The 19,678-nt window shown below is 45.6% G+C and overlaps 1 protein-coding gene across 5 annotated transcripts in view; it reads right to left on the minus strand.

Moving 5' to 3' along the window:
• The window catches only part of sema6bb (sema domain, transmembrane domain (TM), and cytoplasmic domain, (semaphorin) 6Bb), a 584,175-nt gene that overhangs the window by 160,704 nt on the left and 403,793 nt on the right, over positions 1 to 19,678 (minus strand). For all 5 annotated transcript variants that reach the window (XM_078555703.1, XM_078555699.1, XM_078555702.1 and 2 more), the window contains one exon: positions 12,119 to 12,220. In XM_078555703.1, the coding sequence (XP_078411829.1) occupies positions 12,119 to 12,220 (102 nt within the window). The remainder of the gene's footprint in view (positions 1 to 12,118; positions 12,221 to 19,678) is intronic.

A 19,678-nucleotide genomic window follows, 5' to 3' on the forward strand; every position in this document is an offset into this window, starting at 1 on the left:
TTCGCCATCTGTTTTAAAACTTCAGTTTTACTGGCTTTCGGGCAGAGCTCCACCTCTAAGTACCTAGTCACAGCTTTTAATTCTTCCAAGGACAGTGCCCTTAACTTCTCGCCGGTAATCGCATCTTGGCTCCACGAAAGCATTGACATCGAATGTGGACATTTTAGCACTCCAGTATTACAGACTCAAGAAAACATTTTGCAGTTTTTAAATTGTTTTTGAAGGAACAATTTACTCTAATTCTGTCATCAGTTTGTGGGAACAACTTCAAGATAGGAGCTCCCAGTTTTATTATGACCAGGTGACCAGATGGAGTGAACTGACGCCCATAGATTCAACTTCCTCGGTTGGTTACAACAAAGGTTTATGCTTCTTTTTCATGAGGATATGCCTTTTTCAAATCAAAATTTATTTAACTATTTATGCAATGAGCAACAAGGAGCCAATCAAACAAGGTTTTCTTGAGTTAATGAAAGAGAAAATTTATTCACCACTAAACACGAGAAAACTAATAAAAACGTGACATCACACACCACACACACACATACACACACAAGTAGCACAAACAAGAGAATTAAAAATGGTAAAAGAATATATGGTTAAGTGTCCTTTAATTTTCCTTGAGGTGTAGATTTTAAACGATGTGGCCAATTTGGGTTAGCTGGTTTCTTGGATGTGGTCAGATGTAGAAGATGTTGCAATTATTACCAGATCTCAGTTCGTTGGTAGGTTTCTGATAGTTGACTTATCGAACTGAGTGGCACACACTTTTCCAAAAGAGAGAGAGGGAGCGAGCACAGCTTTTTAGCCTGTTTTCTCTGCTACAGCCTTTCCCGACACTCCCTGTGTCACATGCAATCTCTCTGCAATGTTTGCAGCCTGGCCTGTTATACTTCACCCATTGTACTTCCAAGGGATTTTGGGTGGGTCTGTTTGTGGCAGCCATTGTTTCAATATCCAGCACTTTACATTTTAACATCTCTTCCTTAGACAGCAATAAGTTTCAAAGGGCCACTGGCTTGTTTGTTTTTCCATCTTTACCTTGGAAGGTGACGTTGCATTTTTAAGTAGTTTGTTCTGTCTTATTTCAAATTGCAACATTTGAAAGTTTGAAAATCATTTTTTCAAAAATAAAGGGGCATAGCCTCCTGACAAAGGGAATGCATTGGAAGTAATATTTATTTACTGTTATGCACTTGGCCAGCCCAGACTGATAGCAGAAAATGCAAAGGTTAGATAAAGCAACACCCAAGATCAGAACAGGTGATGTGCCAGTGAAAAATGAGGAGATACCAGGAAACCTGAGCCCATTTCCTAATGATCTGCTCACTCAAAGAATCCTAGCAGTACCTTGTTCCAGGTAGGGTCTAGATGGGTTTCTTTTGGATTTGCCTGTTACCCTGAAAATAATACTGTAGGCAGTAATTCATAAAGCCCATTCTCATTTATTTACAGGTCTATATACATCTCAGAACTCTTCATAAGGTTGTACTGCTTCCCACCAGATCTGTCTCTTAGTCACGTTGCATTGCAGCGCAGTTACATCAGTATCAGGTGCTCCTGATGTTAATCCTTTACTCTACAGCTCCCCAGCCCTATATTTAACCCAACCATAAACATACTCCTACATTTCCCCCAAAGTCAGACTTCATAGGGTTAGTCTCTGTACCGTCTTGACCAATCTCCATTTCCCTTTGATACTGACTTAAATAGACTGACCAACACATTAAGTCACTTGCGTAAGATGCAATTAAATGAAGTACATATATTTACTTACATAATGTACACTGACAGAGCCTGGTGACTGTATGCTTCTTTTTGCCCAATTATTTCCCTCATCTCTCAAGAATGTTAAATCTTGTTAATTACAGTACACTTCTGTTGGTAGCCCTGTCACAGTCACATTGCAAGCCCAGTGTGACACTGCATTAAGACCATATCCAATCCTATCCTGACCAAGAATCCACATGTACACACTTTTCCACCGTTGTTATTGAACAGCAATCAGGAGCATGCTCCCTGAGTGATTTTGCTCTCCTTAATCTACAGGTCCTGAGGCCAATTAGAGTGCTGCCCCAGCCATGTTGGCACACAGGGGGCATTGACGCTGTATATTCTTGATCTGTATGGCTCAGTAACACAACAGATTGTGGATTGCCATCTATCAGAGGCACTTAATTCATTTCGTAAATTCTAACCCTAGTTTTGTTTACTCTGTGATAATTAGTGTGAAAAATAGATTTTAATCACATTGAAAATAACAGTGATCCAAGTAGACAACATGGGTATCATGAGACTTTGTTATAATCGACCAAGCCTCACTTTCTTTGTGATTTCTGGGTCCCCATGCATTGATATAGCCCTGAGTTACAATCAGCTCTTTCGTCCCATTATCAGCCTCATTTCTTTTTTCTAAGCAAATGCCTCGAACAGCTCAGCCAACCAACCAGCATACTGAAATACATTTGTGTACACCAGTAGACTCAACAGCAAAAGAGAATATCAAATGGCAATTTGAGGAATTCGCTTCCTTACTCCCTAACTGAAACAGACAACAAACCTTTCAAACCCCAAAAAAGAATTCAATAGATAGTAAAAGGCTGTAATATGTTATAAGACAATAAGTTGGACAGCCAACTCCTGCCAATTGCAGGTGGCAATAGAGGACAGTCAGATATGAGTTTGGCAGCAAAGAAAACTCTAAGTGCAGGCCATTTTATGGTAAGCTGAGCACTCCTCTGGAGTTCTAGAGGACATAACAAAAAGATCATGTGCACTCAAGGTTGTGAAGGAATTTGACAAGACTAATGGTGGCATACTGGGGTACATTTGACAATTCTGGCTTCATGTGATGTGATATCAGCCAGACAGCTCAACCCAGGGGTTGCATGCTTTGCCATCTATAATTGGATGGGGAACTGTACAAATTATGAATTGGCTTGCTGGATGTCCATGTTGGGAGTGCTAAACTGTAAAATGTACCCTATTGTTCAAGGCGAAATGTAGTTGAAAATTAGGAGTAAGAGGAACTTTTCACGCAAAGGACAATAAGCTTGTGGAATAAGAAGTAAGGGAGACCAAGGAAATGCATACTATACATGAATGCAATTAGATATGTGTTTCTAGAGAGTGAGAATAGGATTGGGCTTAGTGCAATTACTTCCAAAGTCAAATATCCCGCACAGGTTCACTGATGAAGACTGTTCACTTGAGGTACCAGAGAGATGGCAGTGCATGTGGAATTATACCTGGTACAAGTCAATACCCTCAGAAGGGACAAAAATATTTGAAAAGGCTAATAGATTGTTGGATTTATGGGTAGAAGTACAGAAGTGTAGAAGTTACGTTGCAGCTGTACAGAGCTCTGGTGAGGTCGTACCCAGTGTACTCGATTCAGTTCTGGGCACTGGACCTCAGGCTGACTCTACTGGCCTTCAAGAGGGTGTAGTGTAGATTCACTAGAATGATACAGGGTCTAAATGGGTTATATTGCAAGGGCAGGTTGCATAGACTAGGCTTTCCCCCGCTTGAATACAGGAGATTAAAAGGTGTTGAAGTTCATAAAGGGAGTTGATCGGTTACATGGAGAGAAACTATCTTCTTTGGTCGGAGACTCCAGCAGAAGGGGCATAACATTAAAATTAGAGTTAGACCATTCAAGTATTATGTCAGGAAGCAGTTCTTTGCGCAACGGATAGTAGAAATCATGGAATGATACAGTACAGATGGAGGCCATTCAGCCCACTGTACCTGTGCTGGCTCTTTGAAAGGGCTATCCAATTAGTCCCACTCCCCTGCTTTTTCCCCATTGCCCTTTAAATCCTTTTCTCTTCAAGTATTAAATCCATTTCCTTTTGAAAGCTACCATTGAATCTGTTTCTGCCACCATTTCAGGCAATGTATTCCAGATCACAATATGCTGGAGAAACAGAAGCCTGGTTGTTTCGCCTATCACCTAACATCTGTACTCTCAGATAACTAACCTACTAATAGAAACAATTTCTCCTTATTTACTTTATCAAAACGGCTCATGATTTTGAATACCTCTATCAAATCTGGAACTCTCTTCCCAAAGAGCGGTTGAGATTAGGTCAATTGAATATTTCAAAACAGCAATTGATAGATTTTTGTTAAGTGACGGGATTAAGCCAAGGGAACCAAGGCAGGTGGCTGGAGTTAAGATCCAGGTCAGACATGACATAACTCACTCAAGTGGCTAAATGTCTGACAACAACAACATATCTTTATATAGCACTGATAACATAATGAAATGATCCAAGGCATTTCACAGGAGCATTACAAAACATGACACGTCAGGTCAGATGGCCAAAAGCCTTGTCAAAGAGGAAGGTTTTATGAAGTATCTTAAAGGAGGCAAGTGAGGTAGCGAGGCGGAGAGGTATAGGGAGGGAATTCCAGAGCTTAGGGCCTTGACAACTGATGGCACAGCCATCAATGGTGGAGGAATTTTAATTGGGGCTAGAAATAGAGGTACGTTGGTATCTCAGAGGGTTGTGGGGTTGGAGGTGATTATAGCGATAGAGAGGGAGGAGGCCATGGAGGGATTTGATAGCAAGGATGAGAATTTTAAAATCAAGATGTTGCTTGACCAGGAGCCAATATAGGTCAGTGAGAACAGAGGGGTGATAGGGGAATAGGACTTACTGTGTGTTAAGACACAGGTAGCAGGTGGCGATGGTGATGTAGTGGGAATTTCACTGGTTTGGTAATCTAGAGGCCCAGGCTAATCATCTGGGTTCAACTCCCTCCACGTCAGCTGGTGGAATTTAAATTCAATTCATAAGGCTGAATTTTCAGCTCGGCGGTGGGGGGGCATGATCTGCAGGCCCGGGAGCGGCTGGGAAACTTCCCCCTGTCCGCGATTGACCCGCGACTGCGATTTCACACTGGCTGGCCTATTAAGGCCTGCCCAGCATGAAATGCAGCTTCCCAATGGTCGGGAAGGGCTGGGCAGGGGCGGGGGCTTGTCGTGCACAGGTCCAATGGCGACCTGGCAGCCAATTGAAGCCTTGAAGGCTGCCGGTGAAGAAGCGTACAGTCTGCATTACGGAGACGGGGCTTTTATGGCCTCAGCAGTTTCTGGATAAGCCAGGCAGGAGGGCAGGTCGGGTGGGCACTTGGCACCACCACCTCCCCCAGCACTTTTTGGACAAGTAACTCGCTGTACTCCTGGAGGAGGTGGCTGCCAGGAGGGACATCCTTATACCAAGGGATGGAAGGAGGAGGCCACCACACCTGACGAAGAAAGCCTGAGCAGAGGTGGCAGCCCAGGTCAGCAGCCATGACGTGGTGCGGCGCACATGGGTGCAGTGCTGTAAGAGGCTCAATGACCTGCTGCGCTCAGGAAGGGTGAGTACCATGTTGGCATGGATCAGTGTGGCGAAGTGTTAAGGGCTGGATCTGTGGAGGTCAGGGGTGTTAGAGTCTGAGTGCTAACTGTCAACGACACCGGAGCTGGCCAAGGGGGTGAGCCCTGGCTGCTTGGACTGAGTGCCTTGTGGCTTGAGGGCCACGGCTTGGATATGCCCTGTGAGGTGCTCCTCAGGCGGGGTCGGCCAGGCTGCAATGGCGCTGCAGGTAGAGAGTGGACTAATCAATGCTCCTCTGTCCTTTCAGGGGAAGGCAAGCCTTAACCAATTGGAGAGGTCACGGACAGGTGGAGCGCCACAGAACCTGCTGCTGTTGACCAGGTTTGAGCAGGATGCCCTGGAGCTAGAGAGCCGGCACGTTCCCCGTGCAACCAGTCATGGAGAGGTGGGGGTGTCAGAAGAAGGTAAGAGTGCAGTGCACAGAGGTGAGAGTTTTGGTTTGTGCAACCATTCTAGTGCAGTCTCTTAATTGATGGTGCCTCAAAGTCCCCATTGATCATTGAAAGATGATGGCACCGTGATGCAGGTCTCCATTGTCTCACCAGGGTGCCTGGTATGCACAGTGACAGTGTGGTGACTGTAACTAATGACATGTCCTTGTTCTCCCTTAGATTTGCCAGCACACACTCATTCTCAGGACCCCGAAGGGCCACCCCTGAATCCAGAGGACCGCCAGGCTTCACCTGCACCTGCGTCACACCCGCACTCTGAACAAGGCACCTGCGCAAATACCAGCACCTCAGTGGGCATTAGATCGACGGCTACATTGTCGGTGCACATTGGTGAGGGCACTTCACACTCACCTGAGGTGCATACAGAGGCAGAGAGTGACCAGAGCGCCGGCAGTCAGAGGACTGCTGGAGACCAAGACGATTATTGGCCAAAGGCAGATGATGTCCCTCTGCAGTCATTCATTAGGCGGCAGATGCTGGACATCCAGCATGATGTGCGGGAGGATCTGGCGGAGCTCCATGAGGGCTTGCATGCCACGGTCTCTGTTGTGGAGGAGTCCATTATGAGCATAACCTTCATGGCTGAGCACACGGCCTCCTCTATTGACAGAGTGGTGACTCTCATGGAGAGGCAGCTCCAGGAACAGAATCAGGGATTCCTGGGGTTGTGCTCGGACCTGCAAGCCCTCACACAGGTTATGACCTCAGGTGGTGAGTGCCAGTGTGGGAGATGGATGAGGCACCCAGTATCTCAGCCAGGTGCTCATCCATCAGTGGTGAGCATGGAGGTCCAGAGCGACCTCATGTTGGCGCACAAGCTGCTTGTCATGTCTATGGGCTTCTCTCAGGGCGCTCCAGACAACGGCGGCAGCTCCTCCGCCCCTCTGCCAGTGACCGTGACATCTGATGAGGCTGCAATGACTGGGGAGATGCCAGCCGTGGCACTGGCCGCTCCGTCCCAGGTGGGGCCAGCACAGCCTCCACTGGCCAGAGGACGACCGCCAAGGTCAGCAGGGCCAACAGGTCAGCAGGGCCAACAGGACAGCAGAGTCAGCAGGCTGTCTCCAATGCCACTCCCAGTGAGGGGGTGGGGGTGGCACCATGATGTAGCAATTGCAAACATAGGTTTAAGACACCATGAGCACAAGAGGGATTGTTCATGGGTGATCTTCTGTTCAGTTATGTTTGGTTAATACGTCTACTGGTGTGGACATCAACACCAGTAATGGTCAGGTCAATGTGATTTGAATGTGACAATAACATTAAATTTGCTTTTGTTGTGATGGCCTGAGTATGCTTCATCTTTTATTTTTGGTGCAGGGTACGCCATTATGTAATGCTGGGCATGAGTGGCTCTAAACTTTATTGCACAGGCACTGAGTGGACTTTGGGTTTACATAACAGGTGCATTTCGGACATCCAGGATGGAGGCGGCAGCCCTGGCATGAGGTGGGAGCGGATCTTTGGCAGCCTAGCTGAAGCAGGATTGGATCAAGCTGTCCCTGGTGTACCTGCCTCCCTGGAGATTATCGAGGTCTGCCTCCACATCCTGAGTGTTCTCCTCACCGTGCTCTTCTGACTCACTCCAGGATTCATCCTCTGTGGCCTGTGCAGCTGCCTCAAGCTCCTCTCCCTCCAGTGGATACCCCCTTACCGACGCCAGATTGTGGAGAGCGCAGCATGGAACCACTATCAGTGACACCAGCTCTGGGGGGTATTGTAGTGCGCCCCCTGAATGGTCCAGGCATCGGAAGCGAGTCTTCAGAAGATCTATGGTCCTCTCTATCACTGGCCTTGTGGAGCTGTGGTTCCTATTGTAATGTTGCTCTGCCTCTTTTCTTGGGTGGTGGAGAGGCGTCTTGTGCCTTGTCACCCAGCAGCCATCCATTCAGCTGAGCTGGAGAGCTGAAGAGCCTTGGCACCTGGGAGTGTCTGAGGATGTTAGCGTCATGGGAGCTGCCAGGGTACCTTGCACAGACTTGCAGAACGTGTGTCTTGTGGTCACAAACTATCATGGAGTGGAATCCCTTCCCGTTGACAAAGGCATCCGGCTGACCCGCTGGCGCCCTGATGGCCACATGTGTGCAGATGATTGCACCCTGGATGTGAATGAACACTGCAATCACTGCAAACCTCTGGCTCAATCAGCCTGGCTGGCCTCGTCGGTATGGAAATGAATAAATGTGATGACCTGCCTGAACAGAGCTTCTGTCACCAGCTTGATGCAACTATGGACAGCTGATTGGGACACTGCACAAAGATCCCCCACTGACTCCTGGAAAGACTCAAAGGCATAGAAGTTGAGGGCCACTGTGACCTTCAGAGCCACTGGCATGGGCTGTCCACACACAAAGGTCGAGATGATCTCAGGCCCAATCATCTGACAAATGGAGGCCACAGTCTCCCTCGAAAGGCGGAGCCTCCTTCAGCTTTGCATCTTGGACATGTTGAGGTAGTTGCATTGCCGCCTGTAAACTGGCAGCAGGATAGTGGCGTCTTCTACAGCCCCTTCCACCCTGGTTTACCTGCTGGCCCTGCGCTCCTTGTGCCTGCGCCTCTCCTCCAACTCGTGCCTCCCCTGGAAGTTGCATAGGGACACCTGGCCATATCTCCCTTCTGCCCCTCTCTTCCTCAGAGGAGGAGGTGCCTCCAGCAGAGACCATAATCCCCATTACCAGAGTAACAGAAGGCTGTCTGATACCTGGAAGGGTCCACATGGTCAAAATCCTCCGGGGGCCTTGGAGACACCAATGAGTCTTCACATGCAGCCTGGAAATGCTAACAATGAAGCCCAGAACAGAGATGAAGCAGCCAAGTACCAATAAGCAACCAGCAGTGAACTATCTCCAAAGCTCCTCACTACTCACAATAGCAAAGCTGCTGACCGTTTTTATCCCGCCCTTGGATGAGGTTTTGCAAAATGTCAGCTGCTCACCTGCCTGTTTTACCCGTGCGATTTTGCTCTCATTGCACAGGCAACATGAAATCTTGGTCAACTGCCTTTTTAATGGCCTTAAGTGGCCATTTAATTGATGGCGGGCGCGGCTCCGACACCCACCCGCGCCCGCTGATCAAAATATCGCGCAAGTGCCAGATGACGTCGGGACGCTTGTCCGACATCATCTCACGCGACTTCACGCCCAATCGGGTCGGGCGCGTACCTTCCCGATCGGGGGAAAATTCAGCCCATGAAATCTGGAATTGAAAGCTAGTCTCAGTGGTGATCAATTGTCATAAAAGCCCATCTGGTTCGCTAACACCCTTTGAGGATGAAATCTTCCCTCCTTACGTGATCTGGCCTACATGTGACTGCAGACCCACATCATCATGGCTGGCACTTAACTGCCCTCAGAAATGGCCTAGCAGGGCAATTAGGAATGGGCCACAAATATTGCCCTTGCCAGCGATGCCCACATCCCATGAAAAAATAATTTTTTAAAGAAGCAGTATTTTGGATGACCTAAAGTTTATGGAGGGTGGAATGTGCAAGATCAGTCAGGAGTACATTGGAATAGTTCAGTCTATTCCTGTTTCTATCTTTCTTGAAGATGAAGGTTCAAAAACAGAATAACACTGGAGGAAATATGAGGAAGATTTTATGAGTCCCTGTTTCTGGCACTTAACCTCACCCACTGGCCTCCACTTGAAAAATCCAAGTGCGTGTGACCCATGGTTATATGACTATAATGGCTGTAAAATCAATATTTGCCCAAATATCTGTTATGCAGCATCAGCAGTCAAAGCTCCCTGGTGGCAGGGATGACTCATAAAATTACTTCACAACATCTCTTTAAGTTCCTTTATAGTTAAAAAATTGATTCCTTCAACAACATTCTGGGCTATGTAAAGGATTGGAGATGTTGAAGATACTATGAGAATATGCAGAATTAAAGAGCAATCAGAATTCGATCCCCATGTATCAAGTACCACCAAGTAATATAAACACCTACTTGATTGTATCTGAGGGCACACAAATGTACAATAACAAAGTCAAGCTTTAGTGAAATTTGAACCAAAGACGCAAGGCCCTGTGGTTCCAAAACCTGCCAGTGAGTTGGTGTTCAAATAAATTGGTGTGTTGCACGGATAATAGATTTTTTCTACAAAGAAAAAAGAATGTGTTGGAAAGGTTACAGGGACAGATCAATTCTGTTCTTGTCATGTGGAAAGGTCTATTCATCGCAAAGTACAAATGTCAGAAAGATTCATTTAAGAGGAATACAGAATTAAAATGGAAGGATATGGGACCCACTTTAAACACTGAAATAAGTCAGGAAAGATGAAATCTCGTAAAAAATAAGAATTCTACTCAACAGCAAATGTTTCTGTAATCAATAATTCATTTTCTTTGTGCAGAGCAAAAAATGGGGTTGTCATTAAACTGACCCTAGAATATGATGTCCTCTCACATTCTGACTGGTTAGTCCCTCTGTAGTTAATATCTTGACTGTCAAAAGTCCAGCTCACAAAATGGGTGATTGGGCAAATACAGCACAACCAAGAATGTATAATGTTTAATTCTATCAGCTCTATAATTTTAACAGGCTTCCTAGGAAAGTAGGGTAACTCTGCTTCCTAATTGGCTTGCATTTTCTTTGCTGGGAAGCATGAAAACCAGAGAAAACAGTGAATTTGAGCTGGATCAATGTTTCAAAGCTAGCTAGCCTATTAGACATAGCTTCTGGAGGAAATGGAAAAATATGATACTGTCAGATGCACGGATTCCCTTTTGAGGTTGGGGCTGAGGCACATTATTGACCAATGTGGGAGTATTCAAAATCCTGAAAGAGTTTGAGATGGTAAACAGTGAAAGATTATTTTCTCTGGTCAGTGAATCGGTAACAATATTTGACAAGGAACAAAGATTTGAGGTCCAGGGTCAGGTCAACTTGACAGATTTCATTAGGTACCATACATGAGTGTTACAAACAAGCTATACATTTAAACATTCACCCATAGGAAACTAATTGGGAACCAGGACTATCTCCAAACTAGGCTGTTCCATACATTAGTTCAACTAATAGAGGGCTTCATTAGACATTTTTGCTTTCTTGAAACACACATACTTGGGCTATTTCTTGGCCTACCACTGTAACTGTGGGCTGAACTTTCTCAGGAAGCTAAGTGGTCCCACCATCAGGACGGAAAGTTGGAACTGACCCTGCACCAGCAGACAGCGGGACCCTAGGTCAGTATTTTACTAGAGGCGGCCAATTAAGACTCTGCCTCTGCGGCCTGCCATCCGATTGAGAATGGTAGCCTGCCTCCCAAAGCTGACAGGTCAATTAGAGGGCTGACAGCTCAGCAGCACCACCATTAGAGATAAGCACCACCACAGCTGCAAGATAAAGGTGGTGGTGGTGGGGGGGGGGGGGCGCGGCGGCGGTGGGGGCGGGGGGGTGGGGGGGGGGGGTGGGGGGGGATGCCTTTAGGGGGAGGCATCCTGGAAGCCCCCAAAGTAAACTTCTTTCAATGAGCTGGGTAGGCAGGCCCAGGCGATCAGCGGGTGGTGCGTCTTCAAGCAGCGGTGCAGTAGCTGGGGAGTTGGCCATTGTTGTCAATGAGCCCCTCTGCGGGCCATGCAGCAGCAATGAAAGAGGAACCTGTCTGGCAAACTGAAAGGATGCCACCAAGGTATGAGGTAAAATGTCAGTGGGGGAAGGAGGCTGTCCTTAATTGAGCACTTAATTGGAACAATTGGCCATCGATGGGCAGCTGAGCTGTTTAGGTTCCCGCTGCTGATAATATGCCATGGCGAAAGGATGACATCGGGCTCCTCTTCACCTCGCAATGTCTTTCGCTGCCATTTTACCAGTTTGCACACCACTCAGCCTGTCTCCACAGACCAGGTAAAATCCAGCCCTGTACTCACCTTATATAAAGTGACTGGCTTTGACGCAAAACTGTGTGGAGTAAAGGCCCAAATTCAAGTCTATAACTGGTCCTGCTGAATCCTGCATACCTTACCTTGCACTAGTGAACTTATCTCTCAGGTATTAGTGAAGGTGCAATGAGCCAAACAGCCTCCTCCTGTCCTGAAACTTCTATGATTCTTTTGGTCAAGATTTATACATCCATCCCCTTAGCTAAATGACCAAAATGTTACAAGTCCTACAAAGCTTCCAACCCTTGTATAGACTGCCAGGGTCAATATCTCTCAGTTGACAACCCCAGCTCATTAAGTAGCTGGCTTCTTGTGTAGGCTGTAAAGAAGACGCGTACTAATGAGCACTGCACATGCATACAGGAATGTTACAGGAGGCAACAGTCACTTACTGTGTAATTCGCACACACTGGATTATAAGCATTGGTCCCACAAATGAAAAGCGTGCTGCTATTCCTCTTCAGAAGTACTTTGATAAAGTTCCGACATTCTGCCTGGAAGTAGAAAAAGAAATGACTAATTATAACACTGTCTGAGCAATCTGCTCTCCTCATAATTTGTTTCTTTTTAAAAGATGCAACTTCTCCCTAATTAAAAAATATACATATCAAGTCTACTGGCCAAGTGCTGGAAAATGGATTAGAGTAGATAGGGGCTTGATGACCAGCGTGGACACGATGGGCTGAAGGGTCTCTTTCCATGCTGTAAAACTCTATGACTCTATATTAACCCTTTGTACTGCCAGAAGCTTCAGTAAAACTGTTTCTGTTCTGTTTGCTTTGGGGTCATGTGCTTAGACACTGAAATAAATACAAATATTATAGCAACAAATCCATTCAAACATCAGCAATTGCCCCACTTTGGGTAAGTTTAGAAAATAAAATTTTCATTGGCTGTGAAAAATTGTTTTTCTAATCAACTGGAAGTCTACAGTTGGAATATTGATGGTCATTGAAATGACATGGCCAAATTTCGATTTGATTCTACATATCAATACCTTAAAGAGCTCTGTAGTATACAGAGGATATGAATACAATGACAACAACAACTGCAAATTGCATTTATTTAACTTAGTAAAACATCCTAAGGTGTTTCACAGAATTGTAATTAGGCAACAAACCAATGGTGAACCAAAGATAACCGGGGAGAATTTTCTCTCCGTCAGGCGGGCCGATTGGGAGCGGGTGCGGGCAGGCGTGAAGCTGATTGCCGACCGCGATCGGCTGCGTGCTGCCATTTTACGTGGGCGGGCCAATTAAGGCCCACCCAGTGTGACGCGCGCACGGTAAGTGCTACCTGTGTGGGCAGGGGGAGGAGGGGGAGTCGAGGCCTTCGCTCTTATAGGTTATTGCACTTCAAATGCATATCAAAGTATTCTTTAAATGATTTGAGGGTTTCTGCCTCTACCACTCTTTCAGGCAGTGAGTTCCAGACTCCCACCACTTTCTGGATAAAAACATTTCTCCTCAACTCCCCTCTAATCTTCCTGACAATTACTTTAAATCTTTGCACATTAATTATTGATCCCTCTAGTAAGGGTAATAGCCACTCTATCTAGATTCCTCATAATTTTATACATCCCAATGAAATCCTCTTCAGCTTCCTCTGTTCCAAAGGGAACAACTCCAGCCTATCCAATCTTTCCTAATAGTGATCAGTCTCCTTTCCTGGCAACATCCTTGTAAATCTCCTCTGTTCTGCCTCTAGTGTGATCACATCTTCCTGTAAGGTGGTGACCAGACTGTAAGCAGTACTCTAGCAGTGGTCTAACTAGTGCTTTATACAGTTCTATCATAACCTCCCCGCTCTTATATTTAGGGTGGGATTTTCCGCACCTGCCTGCCGCTGGGATCACCCGGTCCCGCTGCAAGTCAATGGACTTCTGGATGAGGCGCTGCCGCACCCGCGGCAGGTCCCACCTGTGACAGGGCCGGAAACTCCCGGCCTATATCTATTCTCTACCTCGACTAATAAAAATATCCCGTATGCTTCCTTAAACATCATAGCTACCTGTCCTGCTATATTCAGGGATCTGTGGACATGCACTCTGAGGTCCCTCTGTTCATCTACAGTGTTCGGTATTTTATTGTGTATCCTCTTGCTTTGTTTGCCCTCCCAAAATGCATTCTAACAAACTTCTCTGGATTGAATTCCATTTACCACTTTGCTGCAGTTTAAAGCTTTCTTCCTTACTATCAATCCTGTGACTGACAGTTGTATCATCTGCAAATTTCTTAATTATGCGCCCTTAATTTAAGTCTAAATCATTGATACATACCATGAAAAGCAAGGAACCTGGTTCTGAGTCTGACAAAACTGCACTGGAAACAGCCTTCAAGTTACAAAAGGACCTGTTGACCATTACCCTTTTCTTCCGGCTACTGAGCCAATTACGGACTCAACTTACTATTTGCCCTTGGATCCCACGGGCTCTGCCCAGTCTTTCATGTGGGATCTTGTCAAAAGACTTGCCACATCAAGTGGATCACCTGCATCAACCGTCCTTGTTATTCCTTTCAAAATTCCCTTCAGGCAGGATATGCTGGAACTGTATATAACGCTGGTTAGGCCACAACTGGAGTACTGCATGCAGTTCTGGTCGCTACATTGTAGGAAGAATGTGATTGCACTAGAGAGGGTGCAGAGGAGATTTACCAGGATGCTGCCTGGGCTGGAGGGTCTGAGCTATGAGGATAGGCTGGGGTTGTTTTCCTTGGAGCAGCGATGGTTGAGAGGGGACCAGATAGAGGTGTATAGGATTATGAGGGGCATAGATAGGGTAGATAGGAAGGCACTTTTTACATTAGTAGAGGGGTCAATAACCATGGGGCATAGATTTAAGATAAGTAGAAGGATAAGGATTAGATTTAAGGTAAGAGGTAGAAGGATAAAAGGGGAGTTGAGGAGAAATCTTTTCACCCAGAGGGTGGTGGGAGTCTGGAACTCACTGCCAGAAAGGGTGGTTGAGTCAGAAGCTCTCGTAACATTTAAGAAGTATTTAGATATTCATTTGTGTTGCCATAGCCTCCAGGGTTGTGGGCCAAGCACTGGAAAATGGGATTAATGCAGTAAGGTCTTTGTTGACTGGCATGGACACGATGGGCCGAATGGCCTACTTCTGTGCTGTATATGTCTATGAATCTATAAATATTTCATCAGGTTAGTCAGATATAGCCTTGCCTTAACGAATCCATGCTTATTGTCCTTGATTAATTTCTTCCTTTCTAAATTATGATTTATGATGTCCCTCAGAATTTTTTCCAAAAATTTGCTCACCACTGAGGTTAGGCTGACTGCCCTTTAATTATTCGGGCTATCCCTGCCTCCTTTTTTAAACAACAATGTTAGCAGTCCTGCAGTCCTTTAGCCAGAGAGGACTGAAAAATGATGATCTGAGCTTCTATGGTTTCCTCCCTTGCTTCTCTTAGCAACTTGGGATACATGACATCTGGGTTTGGTGATTTGTCAACTTTGAAAGATAGAAAACCCCTTGGACAGAATTTTGCCCTCGTCGGGCAGGCTTGGCGGGGCCGGAGCGGGAGCGGTCAGGAAGGCGCCCGCCACCCACGATCGGGGCCGGATGGCGATTTCATGCTGGCGGGCCAATTAAGGCTTGCCCAGCGTGAAACTCATGCTTCCGTGCTGCCAGTGTGGGGGGTTGGGGGAGGCCGAGTACTCAATTTAACACATGTGTGCGGGTGTGTGCAGGAAAAACTCCCTGAGGCACAGAGCTGCCTCAAGGAGATGAAAATACAAAATATTTTAAGAGGTTAAAAAACATGTCCCCTCATGTGTCATATGAGCAGGGACGTGTTAGAAATTAATGTGAAAAATTTTTTTGATGACGGATTGAAACCTCACCCTGCCCGTGGATGAGGTTTCACAAAAAATGCAAAGCCCACTTGGCCTTTTTGCCTTCCCACCGACCATAAGGTTAGATGGGCAGCGAAAAGTTTAATTCAATTAAGATTGTTAATGGCCTTAATAGGCCTTTTAATTGTCAGCGGGTGTGCTGCCAACCCCCATGTGCACCCACCGACCGAAATATCGCGTGAGTGTGTGATGACGTTGGGATGCTCACCTGATATCATCACGAGTCATTTTACACTCGTTCGGGTCGGGTGCGCGCCTGCCTGACGAGCAAAAAATTCTGCTCCTTAATATTTCCTCACTCACTGGGCTGGATTTTACAGGAGGCCATGTTGCTCGCCCCTCCCTCTACCCCAACTAAAAAGTTGATCAGAAACCTACCAAAGGAAAAAAAAGGTCCTCCTGGCAGCACTAACATGCTGTGGGCAGCAACAACAATGGAAGTGTGGGACTTTAACCCCTCACTGGGAGGAAGACCCACCCTTGGGAGCTGTCAGTCAATCTGATTGGCCAATAGCCCTTGCAGTCCCGGCAGAACGGAGCTCAATAGTGGGTGCTGTTGGGATGGCAGGCAGGCAAGGCCCCAATAGATCCTGGACTCAGGTCAATCAGGTGTATTGGGCAGGGAGGGATCAGGCACCTTGGGGGGGTTTCGAGGCTGGTAGGTTTTGCAGTGCAGGCAGGGAGAAAGGAAGGGGGGTACTATGTTTGGGGGGTGGGGTTACCTCTAATGCACAAAGGGTACCCCCCTGAGAATAGTATCCCCTTCTTTCCCATCCTTTTAAAAACTTTCTTGAAAGAATGGGCTGCCCACACCTGCCTGCCTGCCCACGCCAACTGTGAAGGCAAGAGAAGGGTGGAAGCTGGGAGCTCGATTAAATTTTCCAATTCAGAATGAGAGCAGGAAATAGCACCAATACTGTCAACAATGTACTGGACAAAGAGGTGAAGGAGGGGTAGGATTGGAACAAAGAACATTCCATATATCCCATATAAAGGAAATTATAGCTAGGATTCACGCAGGCATCCATAGCAGAACCTTTTGGAGGAAGTGAGTGGAGTTGAAGGAGAAGTTGTCCAATGTGAGAACCAGTTCAGCCATGTGGAGGACGATGGTGATAGATGGAGACTGGTTTGGTCTCTTTTCAAGGGAGAGAGAGCTCAGGCCATCTTTTTCAGGGATGAAAGTTTAGAGGGATTGGACATCCATGGTGAAAAGGAGATGGTCAGAGCTAGGAAAATGGAAACAGTTAGTGACGGAGGGAATCGGTAAAGTTAGCAATGTATATGCCTATCCTGCAATATGACTTCAAGGTCACATTTTTGTGTCATTGGAACACTAAGCATGGAGTATAGTACTCACGCGAGCTCACAAAAATAACAAGGGAAGTGACGTATTCTGTTGTGAGGTCTAGTAACTGACTGTAACGATTACTCCACCTGTCACCATGAAACAAGAATCAAAAGAAAAAGAGACCCATTCCAATAGGAAGATAGATTTTAACGCTACTGTAAATTCAAAAGCTGTTCTGATACAAGATGTCTTAGCAGGTTGTCTTTCAAACACCCAGCAATATGGGGAAAAAAAAGTTGGTGATTGTGCCTCTCAGCGCCAAGATTTAGTTGAAGTCTGACAGATGGACAAGACACAAGGAGGGGGGAGTAGAGAGAAAACAAAGAAACAAAGAGCTTGCTTCTATATTTCTATGTCTTATCACAGCTTTCAAGATGTTCCAAAGAGTTTCACATAAAACAAATTGCTTTGAAATGCAGCCACTCATGCCAGCAAACACAGTATTTTGTACACAGCTGAAAAGAATAGCAATGAAAAGAGTCACCAATTTGTCTGTTTTTGATGGATGAAGGATGAATGTTAGTCATGAAACTGGACAACCTCTCTGCCCTTCTTGCAATAGTGGCACGTAATCTTCAACTTTTAATTACCTTTCTTTGAACATTAATAAGTTTGTGTGGCTCAGTTGGTTGGTTATCAGCTATTACTTTGAATCTCACTCATTCCAGCTGTGGCTCTGGTAGCTTGCCTCTGAGTCAAAAGGGTGTGGGTTCATGCCCCATTTCAGAGACTTGAGTACAGTCCCTCACTCTTTTGGATGAGATTTTAAACCTGTTTGCCCTCTCAGGTGAACATAAAAGATCCCATGGCACTGTTTTGAAGAACAGGGAAGTTATCCCAGGTGTCCTGGCCAAGATTTATCCCTCAATCAATGTCATGAAAACAGATTATTTGGTCATTGTCATGTCACTGTTTGTAGGGAGTTTGCTATATGTGCAAATTGGCTGCCTACATTACAACAGTACTAACCTCAAAGGAACTTCATTAGCTGTAAAGCACTTTTGGAGGCCCTGGGGTGGTGAAAGGCAGTATATAAATGCAAGATTTTTTTTTAACTGACCCACTGGAACAAATGGATGAAGCTCCACCCTCAGTCCCCATTTAACATCTTAATCAAAGTACAGGACCTTTGACCATGCAGCACTCCTTCAATACTGGTGAGCACTACACTTGTGTGCTCAGATGTTGAAGTTGAAACACACCTTATTGTTTCCACTCAAACCAATTTTGATGCACCTTGCTTAAAACCCCCTGTTGGGCATTCAATCTTCCCACAATTTTCAATAAAATTAGAAGATATCTGCCTTGATGTCAAATGTGGGATACTGTAAAATCAAAAATAAGCACATAAAAATATCTGAAAGTGTATTTACTATCTCTCATTCTAATAGTAGGTAGGGTAAGCAATATTACTGGTCTATTAGGTTTTGCTTCTGACACAGGAACAATGGACTAGATGGCCTCCTTCTGTGCTGTATAATTCTAGATTCATCATTAATTTGATTGGTTTAAGGTTCCAAAGCAAGGCACCTATCAGCAGTGTCATGCAACAAGCCCCTGGTCCTAACAGCTTACTCAGCCTCACTGGTCAGTTCAATCTCTGTGGTCAAGCAAATTCTTAACCTGCTGCTCTGCCTGAATGAACCTTTTACTCATCCAGATTTTCTGCCCAACTGAGCCCAACCACACCTAATCCAACTCTTCAGCTTCTCTGTGTGATCAATCCTCATTAAAACTCAGTGGCTAACCCGACTCGCCTCAGTAGCTGACCCAATCCATATCTCTGTCCTTTCCGCTCCTGTCTACAGAAATACCCCCAAATCTGAGAGAAAAAAAAGAAAGAAAGCCTTGCATTTCTGTTTCCACTTTCACAACCTCAAAGTGTTTCATAGCCAAAGGAGCACTTTTGAAGTGTAGTCATTCGTTACTGCAGGAAACATGACAGCCAATTTGCACACAGCCAGTTCCCACAAAAAGGAATGTGATCCTGACCAGATAATCATTTTCTTAGTGATGTTGACTGAGGAATAAATATTGACCAGGACACCAGGGAGAACCCCCTCCAATCCATTTCAAAATAGTGCCATGGAATCCTTTAGGTTCACCTGAGACAGTAGACTCTCTCTTGGTTTATTGTCATTTATTGTCATTGGTTTAATGTCATCTGACAGATGGCACCTTCAATAATGGAGCTCATGCTCAATACTGCACTGGGACGTCAGCCTGGATTAGGAAATCAGTGAAAAGAAAGGAACTGCAGTCTTGATTGTAGGGGTTGCTTCTTATAACTTGTGGATATTAGCTACACTGTACTTCCTTCATTTCCACTGTATTCCTCAGTTAAGTGGCCTTACTCTGCAGATAGGAACAGACAGGTTGGAAGGAAGTTATAGATCAGCACAGAAACAGAGACTGGGTTAGTTTGTGTTGGGAGGGTATACTCGACAAGTCATACTTGCTGGAATTCGCTGGGTCTTTAAGGGTCATCTGCTCAGCAATTGAATTGAGTGATTGGGGGACCTACTCCACAAATCTTTAAATGACTCTGGATTAACTCAGTGCTGTACAGAGGGGAAGGTCCTAGGTTTAATCAGCGATTTGGGTTGAGTTTGCTGATCTCAGCAATTGTAATGGTTGGGTGTTACAAATGGCTTTAGCACTTCTTGGTTCAGAAGAGGAAATATCAGTTAGGATATGGTTGCGCATGTCGGGTGAGAGCAGGATGAGG

The sequence above is a fragment of the Cetorhinus maximus genome, chromosome 13, assembly GCF_964194155.1.
Source record: "Cetorhinus maximus chromosome 13, sCetMax3.hap1.1, whole genome shotgun sequence".
NCBI classification, from domain to species: Eukaryota; Metazoa; Chordata; class Chondrichthyes; order Lamniformes; family Cetorhinidae; genus Cetorhinus; species Cetorhinus maximus.